General features: G+C 49.7%; 1 protein-coding gene across 6 annotated transcripts in view; it reads right to left on the bottom strand.

The window, feature by feature from the left end:
- The window catches only part of ICA1 (islet cell autoantigen 1), a 155,825-nt gene that overhangs the window by 13,184 nt on the left and 118,845 nt on the right, over positions 1–23,796 (bottom strand). For all 6 annotated transcript variants that reach the window (XM_008261686.5, XM_089315687.1, XM_051853319.3 and 3 more), the window contains exons 9-13: positions 14,536–14,633; positions 12,584–12,636; positions 9,560–9,622; positions 9,414–9,455; positions 293–562 (exon numbers count right to left, since the gene is read on the bottom strand). In XM_008261686.5, the coding sequence (XP_008259908.1) occupies positions 293–562; positions 9,414–9,455; positions 9,560–9,622; positions 12,584–12,636; positions 14,536–14,633 (526 nt within the window). The remainder of the gene's footprint in view (positions 1–292; positions 563–9,413; positions 9,456–9,559; positions 9,623–12,583; positions 12,637–14,535; positions 14,634–23,796) is intronic.

The following is a 23,796-nucleotide window of genomic DNA, read 5'->3' as shown; positions in this document are numbered from 1 at the left end:
AAAAAGGGAACAAATACGAGGGTACTTCAGTTTGTGGGAAAATGCAATGAAAAGATGTTTTGCTGCAAAAATTCGGGAAATCCATGCAGTTTCCTCACAATACACATTTTTGTGTGAAATCTGAAGACCCCCCCCAACTTATGCATGGATTTCAAAAAAATTTTTCGCACCGAAATCCACTTATCTTTCAATTCCATTTCCCACAAACGGTTTGAAGTTCCCGGCATGCGGTCTGGATTACAAAGGAGAAAACAAAGAACGTACACACCGCCTCAGTCCTCACGGCACGTACCTTTCAGCGAGGCCTGTAAGTCCTTCATGTTCTGGTCCAAGAGCTGCGAGGGAAGGAAGCTGGATCCCGCCTGCAGCTTGAGGTCTGGCTCACCCAGGCCGGCGGCCGCGGCCGACTCCCTCAGCCGACCGTCTCCAAACACAGCGGCCCACTCTCTGCCGAACTCGCCCTCCTCCAGGGAGGACGCGCTGAACATCTCCGTCAGCAGCAGCAAGTCGTCCTTGTCAGCGCCTTCGGGGTCCAGGGTCCCCACCCCGGGGCCCGGGCCAGCTGATGGAAGTGACAAAGAACAGCTCGTCACCACGGAGGGCTCGACCCCCCGGAAGAGACGTGCTGGGGCTGCGCGGGACGAAGAGCAAGGCACTGAGAGACCGAAGGTCTTCAAAGTCACGGGAGATACTTGCTACGCAAAAATCACCCTTGGACTGCAAAGGTTTTGTGCAGCGACGTAAACATCTGTTCACTCTCCTCCTCACAAGCGTCGTGAAGCTCCCTCCTAAGGGATTTCAGAATGAAATCCCCAGTCCTATGCTCCCTGGCAGCCCTTCCTTCCAAGCGAGTTCAATTTCTGCTCATGAGTGGAGTTGCATGGACATACTGGCCACAGAAACGCCGGAGTTTTGGTTTTTCCTTGACATACAAGCAAATCTACCAAAACATTCCTCAGATCTCAAACAAAGCCAGGCTCGAGAGCGTACTGGCCAGCCTGGTTCTTTGTGCATCAGCTTCCAGCCTCTTCCCACGAGCCCTAAACCCACACTGCCCAGGCTGGGACAGTGAGCACACCGAGAGGCAGCCCGTCCTACCCCCCAAGTTAGGGAGGTGCCTCATGGAGCCCTGCCCAGGGCAGGAAGGGGGCGCAGAGCATGCTGGGAAGCCGACAATGACCAGGAAAGGCATCCATGCTAGCTCTCAGCAGGGAGCACGGGAAAGGGGCCCGGTTGGCCTGAAGGCAGCAGGGAGAGACGGACCGGCAGGGAAAGCAAATCCAGGAACCCCCCAGGGGGGCGCTGCTGGGCCACAGCTCTGGGAGGTGGAAGGGAGCCCCGCGCCCCACTTCCTTGCCCGCAGCTCTGGGAGGTGGAAGGAGCCCGGGCCCCACTTCCTTGCCCGCAGCTCTGGGAGGTGGAAGGAGCCCGGGCCCCACTTCCTTGCCCGCAGCTCTGGGAGGTGGAAGGGGCCCCGCGCCCCACTTCCTTGCCCTGTGACTTTGGCAGGATCCATAACTGCCCGGCATCTGTTTTCTCACTGCTAAGGTCACATTCATCACACCGGCCCTGAGTGTGGTCAGGAAGACCGAAAGGAATAACGCCTGGGTGTGAGAGAAGAGGATCATCCTCGCGAGTGAGCGCCGGCCAGATCCTGACCGGGGGAGGGCGGCAGCACCATCAGAAAGCCACACTTGGTCCTAGGTGGAGAATGGGAACGGACGGGTTCATTAACTGTGGCGTTGCGCTGACACCTAAGCATCCCCTGGACACAGCAGCCGCTTTGTTGTAAGTCACACAGAGGAGGGGAAAATCACAACCTGCATCTCTCTGCGAGGCACTGCAGCTCCAGCCCAGCTCTGTCGGTGGAAGCATCAGGAGCCAGCGAGGAAGCGAAGCCTTGCTTTCTCTCTCAGGCACAGCGCCCTGGGCTGGCTTCCCTGGACCTAGTCCCAAGCCCACTTTCCGTGAAGATCTAAAGACGAAGGGGATTTCTGAACTTGCTGAGCTTGGCTACAGGTCCGGGAGAGGAGGGGTCCAGTCCTCCTTCCTGCCGCTGGTTTGAGAAGTAGGGACACAACTTGGCTTTCATCAGCCAGCCGTCTCATTTAAGCACTGTTATTGTTTGTGTTATCAAAACGTTCTCCCTGAGACAGGGCCTGTGGCTGGGGCAGGTGCGAGGGTGGGAGAAGGGCATTTTCAGCAGGCTTCTGAGGCGGCGCTGCCCCCACAGGAGGCCTGCGTGGGGCCAGGGTGGGCAGGGCCAGGCCGCCAGCCCCGTCCGCAAGCGAGGGCAGGTGCTGAAGTCGACACGTGCGTCCCTTCCTCCTGTCTCGCGGCATTGCCCTCTGTACACGGGCCAACTTCACCAGTCTCTGCACTTCCTACTTCCGAGGGGACTGGAATGCCCCAACCCTTTCATTGGTTTTCTCTCTGACCCAACTGAAACCAGATGATTACTGAGCCAAGCCCATTAAATTGGAACCACTTCAAATCGAGGGTGACTCGAAACCGGCCTGGGGGATGACACACTCCTTCTACGTTCACTCGACACGGCCCTCTGCCCAAGGGGGCCGGCTGTCAGCTAGATGCCCGTCCAGGGACCAGCATCGCTACATTAGCAACGACAAGTGACAAACGTGACACCGAGCCCTCTAGAAATGATCGGGGCTGCGGAGTCCTGCCTTTGTGCTCGGTGGGGCTGGAGCTGTGGTATTTACAGTGACTTCACCATCTCCTCCCTCCTCCTCCGGTTCTCAGCTTCTCCACCAGATCCTGCACAACAGCTCATAAGAGGCCTTGTCACCCCTCCCCCATGCAGATGCCTGACAGGCTGGCCGAGGCCGCCACGTCGCAGGCATGGTGACTGGCTCCAGGACAGGCACAAGCTGGAGGAGCCTCTCGGTTTCATACGTGCAAACTGGATGGAACCTCTTTCTGTCTGTGGGATTCCAAGCCCTGAAGATGCAGATTTGAGGCTTCCTATGATAACAAAGCCAATAGGTGGAAGGCAACAGGCTGAAGAAATAGGGAGATTCCTGACAACACTGCCTAAGCTCCTGGATCCAGCCTTGCCTGAAGCTGTCACACTCAGTTACATGGACCAGTACTTTCTCTCTCTCTCTCTCTCTATATATATATATATATAGAGAGAGAGAGAGAGAGAGAAGGGTTTCTAACACTTGCAACCAAAATATTCCCAATACTCTATCCTATTCCTGCAATAGAAATGAAACTATGGGTGTTAAGAATAATGATATTATCTACAGCCAGTTCTGGACACAAACTTGGACTATACTGCAGTCTACCATTAAATCTGACCTATCATTTAGCACTCTGGTTATTTAACAGTTAAAGCAGGCTGCACAGTGAGTATTTTTCCTTTCAAGAGAACTTATTACTTAGCTAAAAGCAGTGAAACTGGCACTGACTTGAACCATAAAACATGGAAACCTCCCAATTATTGCACTGATAATTAAGATGCTTGAAATTACTACACATAACTTGTAAGAAAAACTTAATTACAAGTAGAAAAGGACAGGTTTAGGTCTGTAGTCGGACAAGTCGAGACTTGAGAAACAGCAGCAGTCAGTTGGCTTGGGAGAATCATGCTATCATTTTCTTTGAAAATAATTCCCCCCAACTGAGAAAAAACACGGGGACGCAGGCAGCAAGATGATAAGGCCTTTGAGAGCAGCTGCGTGAGCGCCACACAACAGGAGGGAGAGCTTCCTCCCACGTGGGTGAGCAAGTGCCGCCGCTGGGTCATGGCGCCCCATCCTGTTTTTATCTTAAAGGATGAGCAAAGGTGGGGGAGCGCTCAGGTGCCAAACCCACAGAGCTCCTCCAAGCCCCTTCCCTCTCTCCCAGGCTCGCGAGTCTCCATGTTTGCTTTCACGTTAGATAACCCGACCACAGGCGTTACTATAAAAATAAAAGCCAGCAGACATGACGTAGCCACATTCTCGCCTCTCTGTCTCCAACTCCATGACCCGCCACGCACTCCCCCTTCCCTGGAAGATCAGCCCTCTCTGGGCCCTCCCCCTCCTTCCGGGAGCCTCCTCTCTTCCCACCACCATTCACCTCTCGGATTCTTCAGGGCTTCCCGTCCCCTGGCCTCGGGGGACTGCTGCAGGGCCCCGCTGTCTGCCCTTCCCGCTGTCTTCCTCCTCCCATGCCACACACTGTCTCGACCTTTTGTCAGCTGCCTGGATGAGGCTCCTGTCCCCATCCTGCACTGAAACGGCTCCCTGGAGGGTGACCAGCGAGGTCCTCCTGACCAAGTCCAACTCTCCCTTCTTGGACGTTGGCCACGTGCGCGTTTGTGCACCACTGCCTCGCTCTGGAAATGCTGGCCTCCCGGCGGGTCCCCAGGAGGCCTCCACCTCCTTCAAACTGCCTTCCCCACTGCCTCTTCCTAGGTCTGGTGGCCTCCAGGATTTGCCCCGAAACATCCCATCTCCCTTTCCTGCACTTTCTATCCAAGATCTTATCTGTTCTCACGGTTCCAACCTCACCTTGCAAGATTCTCAAACCTCTATCTCTGATTCTAAGTTCTTCTTGAACTTGGATGACAGCTTCCTGTCTAGGGGGTCCTTTAAGGTTTGCCCATTGGCCAGGAGGCTGGCACTCCACAGAAGCACCCTCCTGCGTGGTGGTTTGCTGGGTCCATTGTGAAAGTAATTCCTGACTCAAAAACCTTCAATGGCTCCCTATGACCACCGAGTAAAACGACACCCTTTAAACTCTGACGCAAGCATTTCGGTAACCCGGCAACAGTGCCCGCTGAGAAGCCCAGGATCCAGCAAGACTCCCCTGCTTGCCCTGGCTGAACATGCGCTGTTGCCTTCCCGTCTGGGGACCTGCTGGGTAGAAGATCTATCTAGATCTACCTACCTACCTACCTGTATTTCAACCAAAAAGCTGTGCTCTCTAATTCATTTTTCAGACACCCAGATGAATGGCCACAGGCGGAACTGCTGGGCTACGGGTGACCTGCCTCTCAGACCAAGGCGCGCGCTCTCTGTGGCACCCTGCACTGACTCATGGGTCTGCTCGGGACCTCGCATGCAAACCTTGCCAACGTCTTCGCGGCGGAAGCCTCCACCACAGCACTGCGGCCAAGGTGCCCATCCCTGAGCGAGCACGGACCACTGAGCTCCATGTGCGTGAAGGCCCAATGCAGGGGCAGCTGCGACAGCTCGCTCAGGTAACGGTTTTGAAATCACACCGAGTTTCATGACCTCAGCATAAATGAGGAACACAGAGGGTGGAAACCTAACTGCGCAGACCCACAGCGAGAGCACAGGAAAACAAACAGATAACTGTCACCTCACCCACCTTCGGGTGCGTGTGAAACAGGAAGACGCCACTCTCTGGTTTGCTCCCTGCTCCCCGCTCTCCACTTATGACTAATCTGAAAGGCTGCACATTTGCAACACAGATGAAAAGTCCCCCCAACACCAGCCCTAGCCTCTTGTCGCCCAAAGACTGCATGGGGACAGAGGGATAGGAAACCACCTTACCAAGATGTTGAACAAGAAACACAGCCATCAGAGGAGGCTCCAGTGAGAACCCGTACTTGCTTAGCATTCGAGAACACGGTTTCTAAAAACTCCCTCTGGTTCAAAACGAAATGACTATAATAAGAACAGATGGGGGAACCACCCCTGCCAACTCTGAAAACAAAACAATAAACCAACAACGCTGATGGCCAGGAGTACTAGACAGGTGCTTGTTGACGATCCCCAGGCCTGGCACCCATCTCAGTGCTACCCCTGGGCAACCAAGCAGCCTGACAAGAGGCAGGGAACCCGAGCCAGGGCTCAGGGTCCACAGGACCCTGACGGAAGTCTTTTTGGGGTCAATCTGGATAGAATACCACTGAGCACTGGGCACTCCAGGAGGGGCAGCATCGGATTTCAGAATGTATCATCACTCCTCAGAGGGGTCAGAAGCCTGCAGAGGGCAGGGAAGTGGGGAGGTTTCTCAGGAAAGGTAAGGAGCTTCAGACCTGCCACAGGGAACCTGTCCCATGCCCAATCCCTGCGGCACGTGGGACACAGCTCTGCATGAGCCGGAGCACGAGAGAGAGCAGCACATACTGCTGGGGGCTGCAGGCTCTTGCCCGGGCCTGTGGGAGCCACTGACATTCTGCCACGTGGCCAGAGCTGAGACCCACAATTCCAGAAATGATAGCTGGACGAATAGCAGCAGCAGCAAGACATGGACAATTACTTTTTTTTTTTCTTTTTTCTTTTTGGCTTGGCTCAGGTGCCCTTGTCCCACAGTGGGGTATTTTGGGCAAGTCCCAATTGTAAGATTTAGGTAAGCTGGCTTCATCCAACTCCCTTTGCTTTTTCTTGGTCCAGCTGTAAGGAACACAAAGACTTCTACACGCTGCAACTCAAGGACTGATGGCAGATCGTCACACGCGGTCCCAAGGCGATTGCACAGCCAGCTTCATGTGTCTCTGAATGTTACTAGGTGTTTTCATCATTTAGGACATTTTTATAAATTGTGGCCAAATACTGGTCTTCCCTTACATTATCTACTTAGTGGGAGAAAGCGATTTTACTGGGACACTGACTCAGTGCTTCGCCAAGCCATGGCTCTTTGTTCTAGAATGGTCGCTGCTGTCTTGGAACCACCATATCTGAGTTTCGCCATGCCTCGGCTCGCAGAACTCCCATGGGAGTGAGCTGGCTCTGACAGTCCTGTGAAACCAGCCGCCCCTGGATTCAGCTCTTTTCCTCCTGGTGTACTTTCTTGTGTATTATAACCAACATCTTACTACAGCAGTTTTCCAAAAGGCACGCATTCTGAAGCCGACAAGTTCATCAGTGTTCGTCAGTCATCACAAGTTCTCCGTCACCAAGAGCGTCTGCTTACACTCATGGCCCTGAGGCTGTCTCAGCTGATGCCACCTGTGGGCTTATGGCACAAAGGAGAGGCAGCAGTGGGGCGCACCACCGGTGCCTGAAGAACCCGTGTGTGGGCTGGCGGTGGCACAGGGAAGGGAGAACTGCCTGGCACTACATCCAACGGCGGAGATTTGGATGTAGTGCGTTTTCTGCTGGGCAACGTGTACAGAATTTAATGAAGAGCACTTTCAAACGTGTACCTTTGGAAGTAAAACGAGTGCTCACAAAAGGGTATGAGCTGCTATTCTACACAGCTAACAGGCACCATAATGATAAGCCAATGAAAGCTTTCTGAGAGAAACAAAGTTATCAGTGCTACCCCAGTGTATCTTGGCATTCCAGGGCGCTCAGGTGAGTAGCATTTCTGATTTAATTCCATGAACAAATGCATGGCTCTTAGGTTAGCATTGTGCCATTGCTACCAAGTTAAGGCAATCCAAGCCCAAAGCTAAGAAGAAGACCTGAGACTCAGGTTTGCTGTATCTACGGAAAGAAACACTGGAGTCACAATAGGGTTGGTGATGTTGGAATTGGAGGGGGCAGGGAACAGGAAAGGCAAATGTTTACGCATTTGTTCAGTCATTGGGTTCTTGAACTAATGCGAATATACCACCTACTCAAAAATTAAACTCGTTAAAATAATTAAAAAGGGTGCTGATAAAAGCAAAATGCAAAAGACAGAAACAAGATGTTAGGAATAGGAGAAATAACAGTCCTCCTACCAAAGTAAGTTGAAGTCTGTGTCTGATTTAAATGCATTTATTAAATGTTAGGACTTGCTGGAACTGAGTGGTAAGTAAGAACCCAGGGCTTGTTATATTATTGTCTGTATGACGTTTTTGGTAAGATTAAAATATTTCATCTTCTGAAAATAATTTAATAAAAAGTGCCTTTATTTCATCAAAATATTCTATTCTCAAGCTCAGATTAAAATGTCTTTACAAAGATGGAGGCCACCTATGGAAATCTGCGTTTACTGCTTGTTCTTCACTTCAGTACCGGGGTGACGGCCAGCCACGTTGATAAAATACGCACAGACATTCAAGAAATATTGCACATGCAGCTGCCTGCCTCAGAGATTAATAAGGAAAGAACATTTCTCCTTCCTGTTTATATGACTGCTCCTGAGTCTGGGTGCCGAGAGGTGGTACATTTCCATTTTTCAAGTGATCCAATCAGGAGCCGGCACTGTGGTGTAGTGGGTAAAGCCACCACCTGCAGTACCAGCATCCCATATGGGCACCAATTTGTGTCCCAGCTGCTCCACTTCCAGCTCTCTGCTATGGCCTGGGAAAGCAGTAGAAGATGGCCAAGTCCTTGGGTCCCTGCACCAGCGTGGGAGACCCAGAGGACCCTGGCTTTGATAGGCACAGCTCTGACCATTGCAGCCATCTGGGGAGTGAACCAGCAGATGGAAGACCCCCCCCCCCCCCACTCTGCCTCTCCTCTCTGTGTAACTCTGACTTTCAAAGTGAATAAAAAATCTTAAAACAAACAAACGAAAAGATTCAACCAGTGTCGTCCCCAGCCCCCTTCCCAGAGACTTTCTTCCTCTCATGCTCGCTGAATGAAAGCCACATGGAGCTCAGGATGAAGCCAGTTCGCCCTGGCTGGCCCACAGGAAGACCCTGGCTAATCGCTAGTCCTGTAGAAATCTGTGAGAGCAGGGCACACTGCACCTCCTGTCCCTGGGGCCAGGGATGGGCATGAGTTTGGCTCAAGAGTATTTTGGACTTGTGGCAAATCATTAAAATGAAAACGCTTGGTAGGGCGGAGAACGAAGGCTAAGATGAGACTGAAAGTACTCAGGTTCTTGGGATCACTTAACTCTATCCACATCCCATGAAATCCAAGCCTCTGAGTTCTCTTTGGGGGATTACGCTGTAATTCTGGGTCTCAGAACTTGGATGTGGGACTTGGCCAGCCAAGTTCCTGCTGCATTTAACTAAGGCTGCATGGAAGTACTGAACCACCTGCATTGCTTGTCCAGCCCTTCTGTCTCATCTTATGATCCTCCGGAGAGAGACTCTGGGGCAGAGACCATGGAACACCTTTACATACAGGGTTCTCTAGTCCTGAAATTAGTCAGGCTCTTGCTGTTGGTTCCATTTTACAAATGAGAAGAGTTTAGGCTTAGAGAGCTTATGTATAAAGCAAATGACAAGGCCACACGGGCCATTTACGATAGAACCAGTATCCAAACCCATGTCTGTCTGCTTCTGAAAGCCAGGTCTTCCCTCTTACTACAGTGTGTGTCCTTTGACAGAACTTTTAGCTTTAATGGTTTACACATGATGAAATTAATTAACGTGATGATGAGAGACCCAGATGTACTCATTTGGCTTGTGCATATTTAAGGTCATTAATGAAGACTGTCACCTAACCACAATTCCCTTAGAAATGAAAAGCTATTTAAAACATGAACATTACATTTTATTGCATGTAAAAAAGGAACAAAATTATAAAACTGAAGAAATACACGAATCTTACCGCCTTCCTCAGATTTCATGTCTAGTAGTCCATCTATGGGCCCTTCAGGGGAAGGGAAAAGAAAAGCAGTGTGAGTCAGGCTTTCATTCTGTATGACATTCGAGTCAAATTATGAAATTTGAGTAGTTTTCCTTCATCTAGCTTACCTGAACATGCACTATGCATTGCACTTCTGTCTAAGGCAGAGAAAACGTCTTTTCCATCTTCAGCTGTAACATAACATGTTATCATCACCAGCTCAGGGTAGTGGGCATGCGCATACGCCATTGCAGTGTAAGGCAAATGCATAGCTTTAGGAAGAAACATACCCACGAACTCATCCGTGTAGAAGCAGGGGTCCTCAGATTCCATTTTACTTAGCTACTGGCTCTCAGTGAATGCTGAGTTAACAGCCCTAAATGCTGGCTTTGTTGGGGAGGTGACTCACAATTCTATGACACCATTCTAACCATTCTCCTACCATGGAGAAATGTGGGACTTAAGCAACTGACAATGACCTGATGCTGGTGAGTGTTAGCCATATCGCCTGGCTAAAACGGAAAGGCAGGTCTCTAAGTTAAATAATCAGCAGAGGCTACCAACCTCACAGGTGCAAACACGCATTGGGCATCTGTGCATCACTTCACACTGCAACAGCAACTCTACAAGATGGTAAACCACTGCCGGTTGCCCAGAGTTTCGGGGGGGTGGGGAATGACCAGGTGGAACACAGGGGACGTCTTGGGCAGCACAAGTTATCTTGCATGCTGGTACAATGGTAGCTTATTCAGATGTGACACCCACAAAATGTACAATGCCAAGACTGAGTCCTAATGTAAATTATGAACTTGGGTGATAATGATGTATCAATGTAGGCTCACTGATTAAAACAAATACACCGCACAGGTGTACGACGTTGATAGAAAGGCTGTGCACTGTCCGGCGCCGCGGCTCACTAGGCTAATCCTCCACCTGCAGCGCCGGCACACCAGGTTCTAGTCCCGGTCGGGGCGCCGGATTCTGTCCCGGTTGCCCCTCTTCCAGGCCAGCTCTCTGCTGTGGCCCGGGAGTGCAGTGGAGGATGACCCAAATGCTTGGGCCCTGCACCCCATGGGAGACCAGGAGAAGCACCTGGCTCCTGCCTTCGGATCAGCGCGGTGCGCCGGCCGCAGCGCGCCGGCTGCGGCGGCCACTGGAGGGTGAACCAACGGCAAAGGAAGACCTTTCTCTCTCTCTCACTGTCCACTCTGCCTGTCAAAAAAGAAAGGCTATGCACATGATGGGGCAAGGGCTCCGTGGAAAATCTGTTATTTGCATCCAATTTTTCTGTGAACCATAAGCTGCTCTAAAGTGCACATCTATGCAGTAAAACAGCATTAGACTTGATCTGTGTCCATGGGGCTTTCTGTGGGTCACAGAATAAGAGACAGATGACACTTCATTATAATAGGTTCCATTCTATGTGCATATAATATAAGGTGATTGCATAATAGTTTGAGATTGTAAATGTCAAATGCCACAGCTGACTATATGGTACAAGGAAAGAGAAAATTTGATTCCCCTGCATTCTTAAATATTGTATGAATATGTAATGTATACAGATTTGTAATTTGTATGCATATATAATAAAGTAGAGTTGCTAATTTCCCACAGATCTAGAAGTTTTATATTTAATGACCCTGACTCATACATGAGTGATGCTCACTGTTGGTTCAGTGAGGAACAGTAAGGGCGGAGGGCTTGGATCAGGGTAGACGGAGAGCTCTCCCATGGCCCAGTGAGATCAGGCCCAGCCTCTCCACCTTCTCCAGCTTCTCGCTGCCTGCTCCTGTTCTAGAACATCATCCCTCTGAGCCTCACCTGGTCCTCCGCCCCCATAGCCTGTGCCTTGGCTCTTTCTTCTGCTCGGACAAGTCATGCACTAGCACTTGCCTTAGCTTGTTCCCTTATCTCCTCAAACAAGTGGGGCACCTGCCCACGTGCCCAGAGCCCGTGCAGCTCCTCCTTTGTTGCTCTCCCCAAAGCAGGAGTTGCCTGATGACTTGTGTCGTCGTTAGGCTACCATCTGCTGCCCCTCTTGACCGGGAGGGTCTGAGTGTGTCTGCCCAGAGCCCAGTGCTGCGCCTGGCACCAAGGCTGCTGTCAGTGGACATCTGCTGAGCAAGTCCATGGGTGAAGGCAGACACGTGTGAATGGGGGACAGGAAGCCAAGCGTCAGACCCCAAAAAGTAAGCGTTTTTGTTTTCTGCTGAAAGGCCGACAGGAACGAAGCCAATGAAGGTGTGATAGGGGAGACGAGTAAAGCAGGTGAAGCAAGGGGTTGGCAGAGCCGGAAGACGAATGGGGCGGAGGGGAGCCCCAGGGTCTGCTCGGCCGAGCCCTGGCCCCCGGAAGGGCCACCAGGGCAAAGGGAGCGGCAGGCAGAGGCAGACGGGCCTCGGGGAGGGCAGCTGAATGGGAGGGCTATGGTGATGTCACTTCTCTTCCTAACACCTGCACACTGTCCCCTGCATCTCCCCTTTCACCTCCAGTCCCGGGTAAAGGCTCAGCATCAATCACATCGGTTCAGTTCATCACAGTTTACCACCGTGTGCTCTGTTCCTGCGTGAGAAGTGGAGCCAGGAAAATCTGGCAGCCATGGCAGGTGTAGAGAGCGCCGGTGGGTGTGCCCTTCACCGGGACCTGAGCCCTTTCCCTACCACATTAGGTGCGGCTCACCTGAGGCACGGAGGACCCGGCGGAGCAGTGCCTGGGCTGTCCCATCCCCGTCTCCCTAACAACGACCAGCACTCAAGAAGCTCCCAAAACCCAGCTCCCCCAATGCACTAACGCAATCTTCCCAAGACCGTCTGACTATTGGAAGTAGTACAGGTAACAGCCGGGACTCTGCCGTCTGCCGTGGCCCGGTTTGCTGCCAGCTCTCTCACGTGCCTGCTTCTCGAAAGCCCCGCTGCGGAAGTGACTGTTTTCTGAAGTTCCCTCGCCCGGCCCCTCGGCAGTGCCAGTGGTTTGACCTGATTGATAAGTGAACACGTAAACGTGACACGACAGGCAGCACATTAACCTGCCTCTTCTCCACTAAAAGCATAAAGGCCCGAGGGGTGGGGGGTGTCTGTCCACGAAGAAAGGGAGTCGGCGGCGGGGCAGGAAGAAGCCTTCCAAGGCAACACCAAATAAAAATCCAAACTCACTCTGAAAACCAGGGGAGTCCGTGCGCTGGTTTTCGTCCTCTAATGAAATTAATCTGGAAAGAAAAAAGTTTAATTATCAAGTTCTGCAAGTGACAAAGTTTATGATATACAGCTAATAAAGATGTAGTTCTTCAGTTACAGCAACAACACAACATACACACACACACACACACACACACAGGCAGAAAGGTCACCATACAGTCATGTACAGGCTGGGGAAACACATTTTCTGGCTTTCTGGCCCATTCCATAGATTCTTGACATCTCGAGTTGGCTTCATCGTGAGGCACACATTCTGTGAGAATCTAGATGGGTCATTAGGGACAACAAAGACAGGCCGTACGGTAATACACCAGCGGCCAAGCGTCAATGAATTCGGATTCCTGATGTTACAGGGACAGGAGCAGGACAGTGGGGCCCCCCTCCAATCTGGCCTACCTGTCTACTGCCCTATCCTTAAAGAAAAAGCCACATCACCCTGAATCTCGTTGGGTACCTCTGAACCTTCCCCCTGCCACCAGGCTTCATCTGTGCCTGCTCTTTCTGAACACAGTTCTTGTTAAACATTCATAGAAATTTTAAATCACTGCTGGGTTATGCTTTTGGAATCTTTAAAGATGGCATAATAAAATACAACAGGAAACAATTTAGTTCAGATGACCCGAGAGAATTCTGAGTAGTTCTCTTTGAGCAAAGGCGAACGCTTTGTCTTGAATGCATTAACCCACGTGCTGAAAAGAAAGTGCTAGAACTCACTCCAGGCCCACCACCTACTGCACAAGCGTGGTGGGCAGGCCGTTACCAGCCCCCAGCCTCCCCTCCGTCAGCTGCACAAGGGGGAAGTGCCAGCCTGCAACACACTGAGGGTTACTGGGGCAAGAGTGGCATGCATGAGCACCTAGCATTGTGCCAGCATGCGGCTGGTCTGCAGTGAATGCCAGCTAAGCCCTATTACCATTTTCAGCAATAGGTTAACCGTGTTCTGTGAACACCTTCTGCGCTGATATGGATCAGATTCCATAATCCGCTCCATCGTGGAAACAGAAAAACTGCCTTCATTCACCACCAAGGACATTTTCTAGGGTTTGCTTTCAAATGAAAAAGCACCTGTGTTGGCAGAACATATTCCCGTGGGACAAAAATACATCTGAGGTTTCCTTTACAAAGACAGTGCAAATAAGCCTGTCTCCTCCTAAGATTCTCATCCGAACGTTTCGTGTGGAAGAGGGGTAGCAGGCAGAGGCAAGGGCCTTGATTTTGCTCTCCAATGTCAGCCAGTTCCAGCGTTAACCACCTTCTGCAGGCTATTCCGTCTCCATAGAAAACCACACAGATGCACATTTGAACCTGCCCCTTGCAGGGCGAGATTAGGAAGCGTGCACCGCACACGCTGAAAGGTTCATCTTCATGTTCCAAATGCTGGGAGGTGCCTTTTCTGATCAAAGAGAGGCCAGACATGGAGACGGAGCTGCCACTTCCTGCCCTGGAAGCCGCGCTCTCTGCTTCACAGAGAAAACAAAGTCTCAGCAGAACAAAAAACGGTGTCAAAACGCGACCGTTCTGCAGATTCTCACCTCGACGCGCCACGTGACACAGGGCATCCGCTCCTCCGAGGGAAAAAACCAGGGGGTGTACTGTCCAGGGCAGCACCTTGTGAGAAGGGGACAGAGGAGCAGGCAGGGGCTCAAGGCTGGGGCTGCGACCACAGACAGAGAGCCAGGCCATGTGTGCACACTGGCCCGCCTTGCCCCAGTCAGCTTCTCACAAGGACCCCCGATGGGGGTCTTCTGTTGGGCTAAGCGAGGCCCAGGCTTGCAGGTACCCGTGCTCAGGCAGTTTGGCCTCGACGTGCGTACAACTTTGCGATGAGGAAGACAGTCAGTCACTCAGTGCCCAAGACCCCAGTTCCACACAGGGCTGCCCTCTGCCAGGAGGGACAGCCTGGGACTTACTGGCTCGACTCCTGCATGGGTGCTTCTACACTGTCCTGCTGGGCAACCTTCCTCTTCTCTTCTTTCTCGACCAGTTTCTTCACTGGGTCTTGTAAGCTCTTCATCGTGTGCCGCGGGTACAGCAGGAAGGGAGGGAGGGGAGAAACAAAGCCATCAGGTAAAACACTCAACTGCCCCTGGTCCCAGCAACCAGGCCTGGAATTTGAGGGTTTGGGAGATGAATCTTGAGCCAGTCAGGTGAACAGAAATAAAATTTGTATGTCAAAGCCACAATGTCCGCCCTGGACTTACGTTTTCCCTTTTGTTAGGTTATTTGTGGGAAGGCCTTTTGGCTTTGCTAGCTTTATTTTGCAGCTTCATGCAGCTGAGATAAACACTGTCCTGCTGGCAGCCCACACACTGACAGAGTCACAGCTTCCCGCCACCAAAGACGAGACAATTTGATTTTATTTCTAAGCGTGTTCGCTATTTTGCAACCTAAAAGCTGCTTTTAGAAAAATAACAGAAAACAAACCTTTTTTTTTGTTTCAAACCCCAAATAGTGGCTGAACATACTCTGACAACGCCCACAAGTGGACAGAGCAGGTGCGCCCAATCTTGGCAGATTAAACGCAGGTGAGAGCCTTTTGGGGACATATTTGTTGGAGGCACTGTTTTCAAAGTGTATTCAATATTTTAGAAGCGTTTTTTTTTTCAAAGGCAAGTGCCTTGAAACTACATACCAATGAAACAAACCAAAAAGAGAAAGCAAAAATATTCCTGTAACAACTGAACAAGGAGGTCTCACAAACATCTCTTTGTCTGGACCTAATTAAAACACAAATCTACAAATACAAAAGAAACATGGCAAGATACTTATCCATCTCACAGCCTCAGAATTACTAACATCAAGTCCTCATCCTCGGGTCTTCCCTCCTCTCCTGGCTTCCTCTTCCTGGAGGTCACTTCTCTAGTGTGCCACACACAGAAGGAGGCAATCAAGTTCCATAACCACCCTGGATCGATTAGTAATGGCTGACTGGAGAGCCGGGTAAAGACGGTTCTAAGGCTGGATCAGGGCAGAGCAGAGCTGTGATTGATTTTGGAGTCTGCCATGACCGGCAGATGGAGGCTGGCATGACTCCTCCTCACGGCCAGCTCGTCCCCTGCAGAGTGATCTTCCTGAACACCCAGCCGTCAGAACCTGCACTGGTTCCCCTTCTTCTCGTCTCAGCCTCTCTGCCTGATTTGAAGGACCTCCTCTCTCAGCTCTCCCAGCGCACTTCCCACTATCCCCAGACACGGGCTTTCCACTCAGAGAGACCTTTGCCTCTGCTTGCTTTTCAAACCCCAGAGCAGTGTCCATGACTTCTCTTAAAGCTTCATTAAGCCGCCGGCGCCGCGGCTCACTAGGCCTTGCGGCACCGGCACACCGGGTTCTAGTCCCGGTCGGGGTGCTGGATTCTAGATTCTGTCCCGGTTGCCCCTCTTCCAGGCCAGCTCTCTGCTGTGGCCAGGGAGTGCAGTGGAGGATGGCCCAGGTGCTTGGGCCCTGCACCCCATGGGAGACCAGGAGAAGCACCTGGCTCCTGCCATCGGATCAGTGCGGTGCGCCGGCCGTAGTGCGCTGGCTGCGGCGCGCTGGCCGCGGCGGCCATTGGAGGGTGAACCAACAGCAAAGGAAGACCTTTCTCTCTGTCTCTCTCTCTCACTGTCCACTCTGCCTGTCAAAAAAAAAAAAAAAAAAGCTTCATTAAGCCATGCCAAGTTCAACAAAAGTCCTTCTAACTCCATACTGCATTGAGACTCATTAATATTTAATCATAAATCCTGTATTAGTTTTGCCACTTATTGCTTATTTTTACATATATTATCTTATATTAATAATTCTACATCTATTTAAAAAAACAAAAGTAGAAGACAGGACTTTGGATATTCTTCTCCAAACAGACATGTTGACTGCTTGAGAAGATAACATTTACCCTGATTGGACACCATACAACATACTGAAACCTCATAAAAATGTATTTTTTAATTTTAATGAATACTTTTAAAATTAGAAAAATAATAGATATAGAAAGTTTGGAAAGCACAAAAAGTAAAAAGCAATCATAATTCCATTCCACTAAAATTTAATATTTTCATATATTCTCTTTTTTTAAGATTTATTTATTTATTCAAAAGTCAGAGTTACAGAGAGAGAGGAGAGGCAGAGAGAGAGAGAGAGAGAGAGAGAGAGAGAGAGAGAGGTCTTTCATCCGCTAGTTCACTCCCCAATTGGCTGCAATGGCCGGAGCTGCACTGATCCGAAGCCAGGGCCAGGAGCTTCTTCCGGGTCTCCCACGCAGATGCAGGGGCCCAAGGACTTAAACCATCTTCTACTGCTTTCCCAGGCCATAGTAGAGAGCTGGATCAGAAGTAGAGCAGCTGGATCCCGAATGGGATGCCAGCACTTCAGGCCAGGGCTTAACCCGCTGCGCCACAGCGCCGGCCCCGAAATATTCTCTTTTTTTATACTTAAGTTATTTACATAAATAGGATTGCTGTATATCTATATCTTACAGATATATGATAGGCAGAGTGGACAGTGAGAGAGAGGGAGAGAGAGAGAGAGAAAGAGAGAGAGAGAGAGAGAGAGAGAGAGAGAAAGGTCTTCCTTTTCCATTGGTTCACCCCTCAATGGCAGCGCACCGCGCTGATCCAAAGCCAGGAGCCAGGTTCTTCTCCTGGTCTCCCATGCGGGTGCAGGGCCCAAGAACTTGGGCCATCCTCCACTGCACTCCCGGGCCACAGCAGAGAGCTGGACAGGAAGAGAAGTGACCAGGACAGAACCTGGCGCCCCAACTGGGACTAGAACCCAGTGTGCTGGCGCCACAGGTGGAGGATTAGCCTATTGAGCCGTGGCGCCGTCCCCAGAGATATTCTTAAATATAATTTATATACACATTCATAATCAAAAATTGTAATTACAGTGTAGGATGTACAAAAGATTTTATATGTCCTGAACATTTAATATTGAACTGAAGTAGACAAGTGTGCATTCATTCAGCAATATTCCAACACAGGTCCAAGGGCTTCTCTGCACCTATGTCCCTGGTTTGAGATCTGAAGCATTTTCTTGCAAAAAGCACACCCACATGGCACTGAGATCATTTAATCATTTTCAATTGGCACATACAAATCACACATATTTTTAGAGTACACTTGATGTGCTTGTTTGATACACAAACACTGTAGAATGTTCAAATCAGGATAAGTCCATCTACATCCTCAAATGATTTGTTTGTGATGAAAACACTCAAAATCTTTCTGGTTTTTTTGAACTATATGGTAGGTTATTGTCTATGATCACCAGAACTTATTTTTCCCATCTAACTGTAACTCAGAACTAACCTCTCCTCGTCTCTCTCTTTCTCTTCTCCTCCCACAACCTCTGGTAATCATTAATCTACTCTCAACATCCAGGAGAACGATCTCCTTAGATTCCGTATATGAAAAAGATCACGTGGTATTTCCCATTCTGTGCTTGGTTTATTATGCTTAACATAGTGACCACCAGTTCCATCCATGGTGTGGCAAATGGCAGGATCTCATCCTTTGTACGCTTTAGTAGTATTTCCATTACATCTCTGTACGTGTTCTCTATCCGCTCATCAGCTGATGGACATGTAAGCCATTTCAGCTCTTCGCCATCGTCAAAGCACTGCGACAAACATTTCAGTGCAGATGTCAGCAGCCAGTCCCGTTTCCTTTGGGTATATTCCTGGCAGGACTTCCAGATCATACAGTATTTACATTTGTAATTTCTTAAGGAGCTTCCATACTGCTTTCTAAACTGGCTGTACCAATTTACGTCCCTAGCAACAGCGTGGAAGGCTTCCCTTCTCATCCTTGTCTGCACGTGTCATGTTTCAGCATTTTTGATGTCAGCCACTCTAACTCCGCTGCCATTTCTAACGACTCCACATTTCTGGATATTTAGATGAGTCGTTCAGTGAACAAACAGTGTCTGAACACCTATCAAGTGCCAGGTGCTAGTTTGGGTGCTGTGGATACACCAGTGAACATGACAGACAAAATAACCAGATTGGTGCAGGCACATAATTAAAAGGAAGGGTTTGAGAGTGACGGGGTCATCACTTCAGCTAGCAGGATGTCTTCTCTGGGAAGTGACATTTCAACTGAAAGCTGAATGACAGGAAGGAGCCAGCCATGGGCAGCTCAGAAGAGGGAGCGGGATACAGAGGCTCAAAGGTGGGAATGGCTTGGCTTCTTGAAGAACCAGAAGGATGCTTCTAGGGCTGCTGTCAAGTTGGCAAGGGTTCCAGTCTCACAAGACAGGGCCACATAGGGGAAAACACTCCTGTACCCAGATGCATCAGTATTTAACATTTTGCCCCATTTTGGTTCATCATACACTTTTTTTTTTTGTCTCTCTAATGCATGACAACTAAATGCAATAGGTGATCCTAGGCTGCAGTCTTTGCCTGCACAGGGAAATACTACAAAGGACAGCATTAGGACTAATGAGACCATCGGAACAACGTCTGTACTCTAGATGCTCATGATTTTTTATAGAGCCCTGAGCACCCTGGAAAAGATGCGTGCATGCATGCACATTGTGTATTTTGGAAGTGAGCGACCACGTGGCTGTCAAAGACGTCCTCTTTTCAACAGATCTGCCAGTCATAGCATTTATATATATATATATATACACACACACACACACACAGTCACGTGGTTTTATTCCCCAGAGAATGTCCAACTCTGATGGTAGGCAAATCAGGCGTATTTTCAGCTAAGGTTCTGATTGGCTCCAAAGACTCATTTTTAGCTTCTGTGACACTTGCCCAGGCCTCCTGGTTTGCTCAATTATCTTCTCATTGTGTTTCCTTTTCATCAATCAACACTAGGCTGGGCCAGGACATGTCTGCTCTCAGCCGGCCGTGTCCAGCTGCCCCAGGCCTGCCCTCAAGCCTTGAGATGCCCTTGACAGCACCACGGTTATCATCCCTTCCGTCTCTGGACCGACCTCCCCTCAGAACCACACTTGAGCAGCTCGTAGACACCCCTATCGTAATGTAAACCGCTCACTCCTTTTCCACCCCTTCCCTGCTGGGCCATTAGCAGGGACTCACTCGTTGGCTCCCTGTGGCCACCATCACAGTTAAAGTTACTGCGCTCCACGACAGAATGGCTGCAGTTCCAATCACTATTTTAATTTATCATTCATTCCTGTGACAGCCGCTTCTCTCTTCCTGCCATTGCCAATGTCCTTCCAACAATTTGGTTGCTGCAGCTCAAGAGAGTTGCTAAATGTGTACTTGTTGGCTAATAATATATGTAAGGTTAAACTGAATAAATTAGAGCTCTTTAGCTCGGAAATTGAAAGGCTCGACGAAGAACATGAAAAGGTTTATAAAACCACAAGCAAAACTGGTAGTGAGCACACGGGATTTTTTATGAAATATCAGAACAAAGGGAAATCTTGTGTGTGTACACACCTGCACATACACACACATATCAGCTTAACAGAGAGAAGTCACACACTGTACAACTCACCCGTTTTAATTTTTTTATTATTATTATTTTTTGATAGGCAGAGTGGACAGTGAGAGAGAGAGACAGAGAGAAAGGACTTCCTTTGCCGTTGGTTCACCCTCCAATGACCGCCGCGGCCGGCGCGCTGCGGCCGGCGCATTGCGCTGATCCAATGGCAGGAGCCAGGTACTTATCCTGGTCTCCCATGGTGTGCAGGGCCCAAGCACTTGGGCCATCCTCCACTGCACTCCCTGGCCACAGCAGAGAGCTGGCCTGGAAGAGGGGCAACCGGGACAGAATCCGGCGCCCCGACCGGGACTAGAACCCGGTGTGCCGGCGCCGCAAGGCGGAGGATTAGCCGTTTTAAAAATGTGTAACTGAACAGTTTATAATGTATTCACAGAGTTGTACAGACTTCATCCCAATCAATTTTAGAACATTATCAAGGGGCAAGTCTTGAAGCAAGAAAGAGTTTTTGGACCAACCTAAGCTAAACAAGTCTACACAGCAAGTAAAATACACCTGTCAGGTACGGCGTTTGTTTCTTACAATGGATGTTACACACTGGAGATGTGAAGAGGCCGAGGGAGACTTGAAAAGATCACAGAGGCCAAATCACACCCCCATCCGTCCTTGCAAGTGCGGTCCTGGATGTGACTTCTACAGGCCGGACCACTCTCCCCAGGGCTGGATTACAAAGGCGAAACTGAGGGCAGAGGATGGAAGTGAGTTCTTCAAATTATTTTGAAGTCTACAAGTCAGTTGAAAATGCTTAACCCTACAGCACCCATAGAAGTCAGGACGAACTATCTTCTCTGTTACATGAACATCTGCTCAGACCAAACGAACATGAGACTTTTGGCTGGCTGTGTTCGGATGAGGCAGCCGTCAGAACTATTTCCAGTCCCTGGCTGATGGAAGCCTCGTTCAAATGCATATCCAGAAATGAAAGTGCAATGCACTCCATTCTGAACCCCAAACTCACTCGGTCCTTCATGAAACTGCTTGCGACAGACACCATGTGCTAGAGACGCACAGCATCCTACAGGACCGAGAGGCCGCCCGGGGAGGGGAGCATGTTTCTGGGTGAACCTTTCTCTATCGGAGCTGCACCGACATGCTAATCGTTTCCGTCAATGCTTAAATGGTTGCAGGAAGCACATACACAATACAATACCTAAGACCCGTGCGACAGAAGACACGTGCAGATGGAGCCTGCAAAAGTGTCTTAGAAAGCCAACAGCTTCATATAATCAGAGTTACTACTTCCTGTATCAGGAGAATAAAAGCAGCAGCAACAGTCAACCAAATGAAAGCAAAACCACTTGGCAAAACAACTACACACACAAAAGGCCAGCAGCCAGCTCTGACAGCCTAAATTTAGTATTTAACGTAGACAACGGAGCAACACTTCCTGTAATCTTTAATTATGACATTTAGCCTTTTGTGCTACTTTCCATTAATTACACTGTATGTATAGGGAAGACGCCAAATAATTTTATACAGAAGTGCTCAAAATAATGGGGCATGTGTAGAAGATGCTGAACTTGGTTAGGTGTGTGTGTGTGTGTTTATATAATTAGTAGCACATGAGAAATAAAAAAAAAACAGGCTACAATGAGCCCAGCAATTCATGGGCATTTAGTATATATGTGCTCTCCCATTCACACCACACACTTAGAAATGACAAAGACAATTAGATAAGGAATCAGCTATAGAAGGAGCACTATTGAACTGGGACTGGAGATAATCCTCAACTGCAGCATAGAACAGAAAAGCCAAAGAGTAAAATCAGAGAAGAATGATCGCAATCATGGGGTAGGCACTTGGCCTGGAGGTTAAGATGCTGGTTAGGATGCCCACGTCCTACACTGCAGTACCTGGCTCCGATACCTATCGCTGGCTCCTGACTCCAGCTTCCTGCTAATGCAGGCTCCAGGAGGCAGCAGAGACGACTGAAATAGTTGGGTTCCTGGCACCCAAGTGAAGACCTGGATTGACTTCCTGGCTCTAGGTGCTGGAATCCTGTATTGAGTGCCTAGGTTGGAGTGCCGGCTCCACTTCAAATACCATGTTAATATACACTTGGGGAGGCAGCAGGTGACCACTCAAGCACATGGGTCTCTGTCACCCACATGGGAGACCTGGGTAGACTTCTGGGCTCCTGGCTTTGGCCTGGCCCAGCCTCAGCTCTAGTATGAATTTGGGAAGTGAATCAGCAGATGGAAGATTGACCTCTCCCACTCTCTGTCTCCCTCCCTCTCTTTGCCTTTTTTATTATTATTATTTTATTTGAGAGGTAGAGTTACAGACAGAGACGGGGAGACAGAAAGAAAGATCTTGCATTTGCTGGTTCACTCCCCAAATGGCCACATCAGCCAGAGCTGGGCTGATCTGAAGCCAGGAGCCAGGAGCTTCCTCTGGGTCCCCCACATGGGAGCAGGGGCCATCTTCCACTGCTTTCCCAGGCCATTAGCAGAGAGCTGGAATGGAAAGGGAGCAGCCGAGACTCGAACTGGCACCCATATGGGATATTGGCGCAGCAGAAAGAGGCTTACCCTACTACGCCACAGCACTGGCCCCTCTCTTTGTCTTTTAAATAGATTAAATACATAAAAGTTCTTAACAACCATAGAAGCAAGTATTCCCAACATCTCAAGGTTATTCTGAGATTTAACTATAGAATATAAATGTACCTTGTATATGTCTATGCTGAACCCAATTATTAAACCCAACCTCGGTACAACAGTCAAACACACTGTAAGACAAACTCTCCCAGACATTATTTCACCCTACCCTTAACAGAAGACTTGGCACAGCGTTAACTACCCACACAATGGTCATACTTTTTCCTTTCCCCTCAAGGAGGAATTAGGGACAAAAAAAAAAGTGGGGGATGGAAAAGAACATGTGAAGGGAGCCGGAGCCACCAGCTGCCTGGGAGAACGAATGCCAGTCACCATAAGGCACGGACCAACACGTGACAGGACACATTCTGGCTCGTCCCCTCAGGTTTTGGGGACGGCTTTGCTCAGCCCCTCCAGCCTCTCTCCCCAGTGACCTGGATGCATCCCAATGTGCTGTTACCAATGGTCTGGCCTGCAGCAGCTTGGGAGAAGGAAAGCTACGCTAAGTGCTGTGTAAAGAAAATGACACTGGGAAGACTTGAAAGTCTACGAGGCTACGCTGGACAGCCGCCATGAGTAATTGCCTTGTTGGGACTGGTAACCGAAATAGCATCGCAGGCATATTTACCCAATTTTCATAAAAACTATTACGGCTTTATTTTCAAAGCAAGTAACTACAGAGCCATGTGGCCTGTCAGTGAACACTCTGGTGATTAACTGAGAAATGTGGAGGTGGGTGCAAGAAGGCTGCTAGGCAGACGGATTCGAGAAAAACAAACTTAGAAAAGGATGTTTTTTGAATTTTGAAAGCTGAAAGCATTTTGGTCTCCAGGATGACATTCCACACACCAGCGCTAAGCCCTGCACCCCAAGAGAGAAAGGAGGAAGCGCGGTGCCTCTGTGTCAACGGTCATTTCTGAACAGGCTCAGAATTTTGTTTTCGAAGGCAGGTTTCCTTAGAGTTAAAATCTTGGCACAGGTCGAGAGGCAGCAGCAAAGCCAAATTTTGCATTTTTCAGAATTAGCCCTGTTGCAGGGATGGGAAGGCCCCGCCCAGCCCTCTCCTACCCTGCTGGGAATGCTGTGAGCCCAGATCACCACACGCAGGGCTGAA

This window comes from Oryctolagus cuniculus, chromosome 16, assembly GCF_051225735.1.
Source record: "Oryctolagus cuniculus isolate XC-2025 breed Fujian yellow rabbit chromosome 16, ASM5122573v1, whole genome shotgun sequence".
Classification (NCBI taxonomy): Eukaryota; Metazoa; Chordata; class Mammalia; order Lagomorpha; family Leporidae; genus Oryctolagus; species Oryctolagus cuniculus.
Note: the sequence above shows the minus strand (reverse complement) of the source record. Positions and strands in the feature narration are given on the sequence as shown.